Consider the following 10630-nt stretch of genomic DNA (forward strand, 5'->3'; position numbering starts at 1 on the left):
TGTGGATTCAAAATAGTATATACAATCACCTTCAGTGTATACATACATGTTACACAGATTAAAACACCATCTAGCATCTTTAAATAAATCTATTGCTGGAATATCAGTATTGATGCTCCACTGTGCCACCTTTTATAAACTGAAGCCTGACCTAAATAGACAACAGGGAAAGAATAATAACCTGTTGGCTATACAGAAATAAAAATAAAATGAGTCATCAGTAAATATTTAAAAAAAGAGAAGGTTTTATGCCTTCAAGTAACTCTTATAATAAGCTGAATTGCGTAACAGGACTGAGTGACAAGCAAAGTTACCAAATTCCTCTCAGTAATAATCTTTAGTATTAACGGCGCAGGATTAAAGAGTTTAGAGATTAAGGACGCGGTGGTTATGATGGGAAAATCTGAACGTATAAATAAACACATACACATACACATATACACACACATATACACACATATACAGAGGAGACATTTCGCCTCTTTTTTGCGGATCTACTTTGCACCTTGATCCAGGTGTTAGGCGCCTATAAATGATGCGTAAAAACCACCAACCTGTTTAAATGATGTGTAATCAGCTGTGCGTCCTGACCAGCAGAGAGCACGACATCACCATGAACATCATCACATTTGTCTACAGATTGTTACCGTTAAGTTTTTGGGTGACACACTCCGCACAGAGAGGGGGGAAAAAAGGACGAGACAGTGAGAGCTAAAACAGCATGAAGAACAAAGCTGATCATCACCTCCAAACGCATCGATCATCAAAAAAATAAAAGCGAGGGGGCAGCTCCGGTGTTATTCTGGTGTCAGCATGCCGGTGTCGGTACCTCCAGGTCGGTTATTGTCTCACCGGTAAACAGCAGACAAGGCAGCCGCAGTGCGCACTTCTTCCTCTGATGCACAGACCAGGTGGATGTCAAGATAACCACATTTAACACATGTGGAGACCGGAAATAGCATGCTTTACCACCATAAATCCAGCTCCAATTATAATTAAATATATCAGGGGAAACACAAGAAACGCTTTTAAAACATCCGGATTATTATAATAAACTAAATGCACGCGCACGTGATCCAAATCAGTGCGTCATTTCATTCAGAAAGTTACGTTTATGGCACAAAAGCAAACACATGGTGAGTTTTATTTTGAAAGTTGTCACGGAAATGATTGTGTTGTATTTTGGGTTTTGGGGGGATTCTTTTGTGCTTCACATCAAGCTCCTGTTGATGTTGCTGTGTGTGCCTCTGGATCACCGACTGCCACCTGTGGCCACAGTGATGCAAACACACTGTAACATGAGGTGAGTCCAGGTTAAAAGGTTATTCTTTTTAATTATTTATTCATTTATTTTATACTGCTCACAGAAAAACACACACTGATGTCAAACTAAGACATAAAAGCTCTAAATCCTCTGAGTTTAGGCATATTTTTGTCTTTTAATCTCTTTTTTTAAACCTAATTTCAGTCTACGCTATTATTAAACTTTATCTCTTTCATGTCATTTTACTTTTGTTTTGTCTTTTTGTTTAAATTCTAACTTTTCATAAACTTCTCCTTTATTTTACTTTTAATATTCTAAACATTTTTATCATCAACAGAGACCTGCATGTTGTAAATTATAGACATCTTAAAATCTGTACAGTTGTATTTAGAGGAAATTTCTATACATTTAACACCACATTTATAATATTTCATTTTGTTGTAATATTATTTATATTTATATGTTTATGTGTAGTTTTAGATGTGTTTACTAGGCTGTTACTGTGATAAAGACTTGGTAATGTATGTAAATGAATGCGAGCCCTGGCATAAATAATTCATCTCTTCTCATTTTGAGATTGATAGTTTTTTTGTGTGCAATGGTCCTTATTTAATAAGATAAGAGATTTTATTTGTAATTCAGATTATACACAATACAGTGCACATCCAAACAACATTTCATAGCAATGGCTCAACAGAGGAAATAAAAAAAATCTATAGATAGATTAGATAGATATATCATATTTGCATAAGTATAATTGCATGGCAGTACTCTAAACTTGTCTAAACAGTCTATTGAACCGTCCATTATGAGTGTGTGTGTGTGTGTGTGTGTGTGTGTGTGTGCGTGCGTGCAGGTGGGGGGATTACTAGGAATTCCACAATCTGATGGCTAGGAAGGAATAGGAGGGAAGAAGCTGTTGCAAAATCTGGCTGTTCTGCTCCAAATGCTGTTAAACTTCTTCCCAGAGGCCAGCAGGAAGAACAAGAACAGTCCATGGTGGCGGTGGGAGGTTGAGGGGTCTCTGATGATGCTGTGAGCTCGGGTCAAACAGCCTTTTTTGTGCAATGTCCTGGACGGGAGGAGGTGAAGTCTCGAGGATCTTCTCCACTCTTTGCAGGGACTTCCTGTCTGAGTCACTGCAGGCTCTCAAGCAGACAGAGATGCAGCTGGTCAGTTCGCTCTCTGTAGAAAAGTGGTGAGGATGGAGCTCCAATCATCTGGGGTAAAAGGTGAGCTGTCTTTACAAGAGTGGTGCTATTGACTACCTCCACTGCCCTGTTGCTGATGAAGAGTAGTGTGTGTGACTGTGTTGGTTCCTCCTGAAGTCGACAATGACCTCCTTTGTTGTTTCCGACATTCAGCGCCAGGTTGTTTGTGTTGCATCAGTCCACCAGATGGTCCACCTCCTCTCTGTAGGCCAGGTCATTGTTGTCCCCGATCAACATATTAGTGAATGAGGCCAATTGCTTACCACCCACATAAGGTCTGTTGGTGAGGAAGTCAAGCAGCCACAAGCCCAGTGTGCCCAGTTTGCTTACCAAATGCTGTGGTGAGATGATGGTATTAAACGCTGAGCTGAAGTCCACAAACAGCAATTGGCACATGTGTGTTCTTCTCCTCTAAATGTGCCAGGTTCAGATGCAGTGTGGAGAAAAAGGCTTCCTCTATGGAGCCATTAGGACTAAATATGAAATGTACTGCAGTCTTCCAACCACTCAAACCAATTTACACCATCATCAAGAGGAGCTAATCACTCACACTTACACACTCATACACCAAATATGTATTTTTAACTGCTCGACCTTTCAGTTCTCTGCCTGTTGTTAAGCATACGGGGTAAAAAGCTACTGCATCTATCTCTATAGTCCTCTGCCACCTCTGACACCGTGTGGGTTCTTAAAAACAGGATGTTGAGGTCAAGACAAGACAAAAGCAGGTCGTTAACTTTAGCAATGAACTGGTGACTGTTAACTTACTGAGTATAAGACCATTGATCTGTGTTTGCTTGAGTCCATTCAGTGGCGTGCACAGACTTCTTGAAGGGCAGGGGCGAAAAGAAAAAAAAGGGCACATACAGCACGTACAGCTCGCCACTGAAGAGGGCACTTTAGTGTGTATTTTGGCCTCCCACGAGGGCAGTTTTGTGTGTTTTGCCAACCAGGAGGGCAGCTTAGCACGCCTTTTGGCTCTCAAGAGGGCACTTTAGCACGCGTTCTGGCTCCCGAGAGGGCACCTTACACACGTTCTGGCTCCTAGGAGGGCACCTTAGCACGCGTTCTGGCTCCCGAGGGGGCACCTTAGCACGCGTTCTGGCTCCTAGGAGGGCACCTAGGAGCCAGAACGTCCCCCCTTGTGCACACCACTGAGTCCATTTATAAATGCTTTGATTAAAACTTACAGAAAGATACATCCTTGTCATCGTCCTTTATTTCCACTACATGGTGCAGCCTTCAGGAGCAATTTTGGGGTTCGGTATCTTCTCCAAGGAGGACCCACTCTACCTCCTGAGCAACAGCCCCCACTAAAGAAATAATAAATAAGTCATAGTTATACACAGAGAGATTTATTGTTGTAATGTTAAAACTACATAATGAGAAACCTGAGAGAGAGAGTTAATTCAACATTATAAGTTAATATAATTCACTCCCACATTTTATAATAATCAAACAATGACTGCAGGTCGAGACATTCAATATTTTTTGGTCATTTTAAATCAGTAAAGAAAATTCTAGAGGTTTAATTAATTTCTGGATATGCAGATGTGCAAAGAGAATGACAGAGAGACTAACAGACATTAAGACTGAGTAACATGTCCGACTATAATGTAGATTCAGTTCTTCATCAAAATATCACTAAAAATACCAAGAATTCAACAAAACATCCAATCAAAAACTAAAGGAATGAAGACACAAGAAGAACAAGAAGAATACAAAGAAGAAAAACACCAAGAATATGAATACAAAGAAAAAGAATACCAAGAAGAAAAATATGAAGTACCAAGAAGAATACCAAGAAGTATATGAAGAAGAAGAATACCAAGACGAATACAAAGAAGAAAAATATGAAGACGAATACTAAGAAGAATAATACAAAAGAAGAATATGAAGAAGAAGAAATCTGAGCATCAAACCAAAACCAAGGGCATGAAGACAAAGAGTGAATGAACAATAAGAACACAAATAAGAATACCAACACTAATAATAATAATAATAATAATAATATGAAGAATATGAAGAGAAATAAATCTGACCATCCAACCAGAACTAAGGGCATGCAGACACAGTGGAAGAATAAGAAGAATATCCTAAATATCTTAAATATTATCCAGAACCTCTGAAAACAAAATGCTTCACTGATATAAAAACAGAATAAACATTATATTATCTAAAATCATAAATTAGAATACATACAACCAAGAAACGGTGGAGTAAAATGTAAATGTAAAGCCAGTTTGTTAAAAATAAATAAAAATAAATGCTGCTTTAGCTTCTTCTTTTCTCACCACTTTAATCAGTTATTACTACCTTTTATCTCATCTTAAAGACAACATCACAGAGAGCAGATCTAACCCACAATCTGAGCATCTTTTCTCACTTTTTCTACATCTGACCCCAAATTGTGACTCATCATCATCTTGTTGACTTTATTTCTCCTGTCTCTTATTTCCTGTCAGACAGTCAGACCGAGAGGCTCCTGCAGACTTTTTTTCTTCACAGGAAGGAGTCACCGAAATTCTGGCAAATATTCAACAAGTCTTCACAAAACAGGAAATTATAATAACATAGCTTGTTTACCCGTTTCCAAGAAGCTGTACACAGATTTTTTTTTTGTGGTTTGGTGTTTACACCACATCCTCATGTTCTAGCCGGCTGAGAGATTCTTATTACATTGGATTACATTTCCAATTTAACACTTTTCTAAATCGTATTTAAATGTCTTTTAAATCAAACACCCACTCACAGTTAAAGAAGACGGATGCATGCATGAGTGGATTTACTTTACCTTACTGTGGAAATCTCAGGAACATTGCACACATGGATATAATCTCAGATTTTCTGCACATTTATATTTAATTGTATGAGGTTATATTCTGTATGTAAATATCAGGAACTTCTGCAATATTGTATTTATTTTATCCTATTTTTTGTCTTATTTATTGTTGATCCTATTTTAGTGCACTTTCACCCTTACGCTGATACTTTTTCCCAAATACGTATAGTGCTGTGTCAATTTGAATTAATCCCAATGTGGATCAATAAAGATACTTTATTTTGCCATGTGTTGCTTTTATGTCCTGTCTTGATGCATTTTATGTTTTACGTAAAGCACTTTGAATTGTTTTGTTGTTTGTCACTTCTTTGGAAGCGTTTGTCACTTCTTTGTAAGTGCATTATGAAGGGATGATTGAAAGGTCAGTATGAACAGGTTGAAAGATTACAGCAAGAAAAACCTGCTTCAGTGTTTATTTTAGCACCTGTTTTAAAGCAATGTTTCGGTGTAATTTCGACCTAGCGTCATATGCACCATGATGTCTATCTAATCAGCACCTCCGCCCTTTCTTTTCCATTTGGTCGCAAAATAAGCAAAATAAGCACATCTAGATCTCTGTGCAGGATCTTGCGATATTCCAACGATGTTTACAGCTTTAGCAGTAGCAGCAGAGTAAAAGCCATCAGTTAAGTGTTTATTTTAATAAACTCCTGGTGTACTTACAAACTTTCCAATGCATCGATTTATGAGTAAAGACCCTATTTGTACTACTGTAGAAGTTTGATAACAATCCAGGCATTATTAGTGGGGTCATTTACCAGATACACTGGTGGTCCCGTTAGTGCCTGTAAGACATTCAGCTGATGGCTCTAACTCCACTATTTTCCGACCAAATGAAACTTAAAGGCTGAGGTGTTTAGATAGACCTCATGGTGCATATGACGCTAGGTCGAAATTACACCAAACCATCGCTTTAAGACAAACCTGAAAAATTATGAACTCGTCCTTTAATTTGATTTCTGCCTCGGTCCCAAATAACAGGAGGGGTGATTATTTGGGCTGTTTGCACCCTCAGATACTGTTCAGGGTCAAACATGACCCATTTTACACTAGAAAACAGTAAATACACTCTAAATACTTCTTACTTTTAGCCTGAAATTTGACAAATTCTCCTTAAAACATTTGAGTGCAGCTGATGCACGTTATTATTAAGAGTTTTTTACCCATATTTATTCAAAAATCCCCAAAAACCTAAAACAAAACTGTTGTATTCATCACATTTAATATAGTTCATGTTTTTTCTCCATGAACCAGCAGTGTAAAAACTGAATAAAAACTCTCTCATACATATATGGTGACATATTCATAAATGCTTTGAGACTTTTTGAGACTTATTATGAGGGGATACTGTGAACAGTCTGAATATAAGGGTTATGTGAGGATTAAGTAATGCTCCAGAGCCCAAAAATATTCAGTTTACTATCATTTTTAAACTATGAATCGATCATAAATGTAGTCTTATTGATTGACTTACAGTTGCAGCTCTAGTTGTTTTTTTTACCCAGATTTATTAAAAAATTCCCCCCAAAACTGTTGCATTCATCACATTTAATATAGTAGATTAATCTCACTTATTATCTGTGACTGGTGAAGTATTAATGAATGATTTGAGACTTTTTGAGACTAATTATGAGGAGGATACTGTGAAAATTTGAAAAATCATGAACTCATCCTTTAATGTGAAAGCTACGAGCTGCAGCAAACTGAGCCGACTTTTATATTGAAAAGCCCAGCGCCTTGTTTCCTGTTGTGTTCAGTAACAGCGTGGATCAATCTGTACTTTTACCACCGAGCAGGAGCGAAGTTCAGCTGACTGCCATTCTTAAACAAGTTGCCCTACATTTTTTAGGGAGCGGTGTGAAGAACCGGACAGATGACTGACCTGTGGATCTCCTTCTCAGTGTTGGGAGCAGTGCTGCTCCTCAGCGAGCTCACCCGCCGGGCTGCCGCGCGTATTTTCCCGGGAGATTATCAGATTTACCTGCTGGAGGCTGCGTGCACCTTCCAGCTCTGCTCCTGCACACATGAGCTCAAACTACTGGGAGAAAGTGTGCAGCTGGAGCCTCACATCGGCCTCACAATCACCTACATAGTGACTCTGATCCATTTGGCAACTTTCCGGGGCGCGTCGTGCAATGCCAGCGGAGCTTTGGAGAGCTTTTGCAGAGGGAACAGCAGCTTCAGGTCGGCCCTCGTCCTCATAGCCTTCCAGTTTGGTGCAGGGGTCGCTGCTCAGCACTTCGTCGCTGTTGTGTGGTCGCTGGGTCTGTCCGACGTGCACCTCCGGCACCAGAGGTTTGGGTTCAGGTGCTTTGACCCCCTGGGTGGGACGGTGCTGGAGGCCGCTGCGGTGGAGCTGGCCTGCGGCTTCATCATCCAGGCTGCTGTCATGCACATCCACAAACTGGATGAAAGACTTAGAGGGCACTTCATCGCTGCTGTAATCACAGCTCTGGTGTTTACAGGTGTGGTAATTCATGTCAGCTGGGCTTTTGATTCAGCCAGTGGAGATTTTAGATCCTTTTTATGGGTGCTCAAGAACCTCTAAATTTGATTTTAGTAGAATAAACGACCATTATTTTATACAACTTTAATTATTTTGCAAGCCTGTCTGTTAGAGATGGGACAAAAACTTATGCTACAGGTACAAATATTTTATTTTAACAGGTTTAAAGTACTTTGGATAGTTCTGTCATTAATATATAATCTTTCCCTCAGGGTTCATTAACTATCTTAGAGTCCTCTCTGTAGAGATATGTGTTTATTCTGAACCATTATTATTATTATTATACATTATAGCAGACCTCTCTACTGTGTATTAATATTGTCTTTCCCTCAGGGTTCATTAACTTAACTTAGGATCCTCTCTCAACCATTATTATTATGCACTATAACAGACCACTCAACTATATTAATATGTCTTGTTGTAATTTCGGGTTATCCAGTGAAATGAGGGGAGGGGGTTTGAACACTTGCAGAGCATTGTATGTTAAATTCTCATGACCCCTTAAAGTGTGATCCTGGATTCAGCCATAAACAACTACAGCTGCAAAGATTAGTCAATCAATTAAACTATTTTTAAGATGGATTCATAGTGTCAACCATATTTAATCTAATAATACAGCTTCTTAAATGATAGTATACTAAATATTTTGGGCCAAATACCTCAATATCAAAATTGCAACGAAAGGATGACTATTGGTGCTTTCACACACCTATTCACACAATGACATTTTGATTAATAATCATTGGTAACATGAAGATAAAGTGCACATCCTCAGTAGCTTTACTCCGTTTGCAATAAAGACAATGAAGATGATGAAGAGATGAAGATGTTTCAGACTTGTTTCTCTCTATCTCTTTCTGTGCAGGTGGGAGTATTTCGGGGGCTATTTTTAATCCCGTCCTGGCCTTCTCCGTCCAGTTCCCCTGTAGTGGACACACCTACCTGGAGTACTGCTTCGTCTACTGGCTGGGACCCGTCTTAGGTGAGGAGCAGAGAGGAAGAGGAGGAGGAGGAGGAGGAGGAGGAGGGGGGGATGAGTTGTATATTAGATGTTTTAAACCCTTCAGCTCTGAGAACCTACATTTTGTTAAAAGCTCCTCAATCTGAGCTTAAAACAAACAGGTTAATGAACTCAAAACAATATCAAGCAAACTTGGCTGAGTCAGAACCAAATTTTTAAAAAAGCTTTAAAAAACTTGACCTGTACATTTTTATAACTTAAATTCCCATGATTGTTATGTTTATGTTGTTTCAGAGCTTCAACTAATGATTTATATCTTAGTTACATTTTCTTGATTAACCCTTTTTATTGATTTCTGTATATAAAGTGTCAGAAAAAGGTTGGAAAATACCCGTTATAACCTCACAAAGCTACTTTAAAGTTGTTGTTTTGTCTCATCAACCGTCCAAAATCCAAAGATATTCATTTAACTGTCATGTATGACACAGAAAATCATTACTACTTCACATTTGAGAAGCTACAACCAGCACATTATAAGGATTTTTGCTTATTTCTTATCTGTCAAATCGATCGTTGCAGCTCCTTTGTTTTATATTACTGATTGATTTCTTTCTTTTATAATAATAAACCTTATTAATATTATTATATTTAAAGCACCTTTACAAACTGAAGTTACAAGATGCTTCACAAAAACACAATAAAACACAATAATCAAGCATAAATAGATGAAACATTAAACCATAAAGCAGTAATTAAACAATATTACAGAAATTTCTTATATTCTCTGACACATCCTCATCATTTAACACCTCCGTCCTCTATTTCATGACTCACCTTTACTTGTTTTTAATGATTTCACACCTGAAATATCTTCACTCGAGTCTGATCAGCTCCCGTTAATGACCTCCTGTGCTTCGTCCACGTGTCCGCAGGCATGACGAGCTGCATCCTGCTGTTTGAGAAGATCGTTCCCTTCCTTTCTGGAAAGAGCACCATCAGGTTGGACGTCCCCGCTGCCAAGAAACAAAAGACACAGTAGCTCTTAACGTGGATGGAGAAGCTGAGTCGTTGGTATCTTTTTATTTGAATCATTTTATTACAGTGGAGGTGTCTGAGTTGTTCAAATCAGAGTCATGTGTTTCCTGCACAGTCCAGTTAATCGATAAAAGAGAAAAGAGTCTAAATGATCCAGAGTGGTGTGAAACGTCCGTTCACTTTGACGATCACAGCAACACTTCACGTTCAAATAAATGCACGACACGTAATGGAAATAGTTTGGATTGTTTAAGCGTCATGAGGTTGAAAGGTCAGACACACACACACACACACACACACACACGAGAGGAGTTATTGACAGGAAAACACATGATCAGCTCTTCATGGGAAGCTAATCAATATTAATTCAGGCTTTATATTCAGATGTGCAAATCTGCTGCCAACACACACACACACACACACACACACACACACACACAGATCTTCAGTTTAGTGACTAAAGAGGCATTATGCAACACACACACACATCCAGGTACTGATCTTAAAATGTGATTTTCATAGTGCTCATAATATGTTTTTTCATACAGAGACTGTCAGAATATGTTAAATGAGATTAAAGTGTTTATATTTTTCTAAGATCACAGCTTTGCACCAAGTAGGAAACGACGTAAAGAAGTTTCAGAAGCACCTTGCTCTTGTTAAATGATCCGTTACTCACCCAAAGTGCCTGTAAGTAAAGATTATTGTCATTGAAATGTCAGAAAAGTGTAAAACATTCATATTGTTTAGATTAGATTGTGTTTATGACGAGGAAAGCCTACAAATTATAATATTTAAGAAGCAAAAAAAA

The 10630-nt window shown here is 38.5% G+C and overlaps 1 protein-coding gene across 1 annotated transcript; it reads left to right on the plus strand.

Annotated features, from left to right (window-relative positions):
- The first annotated feature begins 7120 nt into the window (after positions 1-7120).
- On the plus strand, positions 7121-9876 carry LOC128371579 (aquaporin-11-like). The gene is made up of 3 exons (XM_053331933.1): positions 7121-7782; positions 8689-8805; positions 9717-9876. The coding sequence occupies exons 1-3, from the start codon at positions 7191-7193 to the stop codon at positions 9821-9823; spliced, it is 816 nt and encodes a 271-aa protein (XP_053187908.1). The 5' UTR covers positions 7121-7190; the 3' UTR covers positions 9824-9876.
- Positions 9877-10630: the final 754 nt, after the last annotated feature.

The sequence above is a fragment of the Scomber japonicus genome, chromosome 13 (genome assembly GCF_027409825.1).
Source record: "Scomber japonicus isolate fScoJap1 chromosome 13, fScoJap1.pri, whole genome shotgun sequence".
Taxonomy (NCBI): Eukaryota; Metazoa; Chordata; class Actinopteri; order Scombriformes; family Scombridae; genus Scomber; species Scomber japonicus.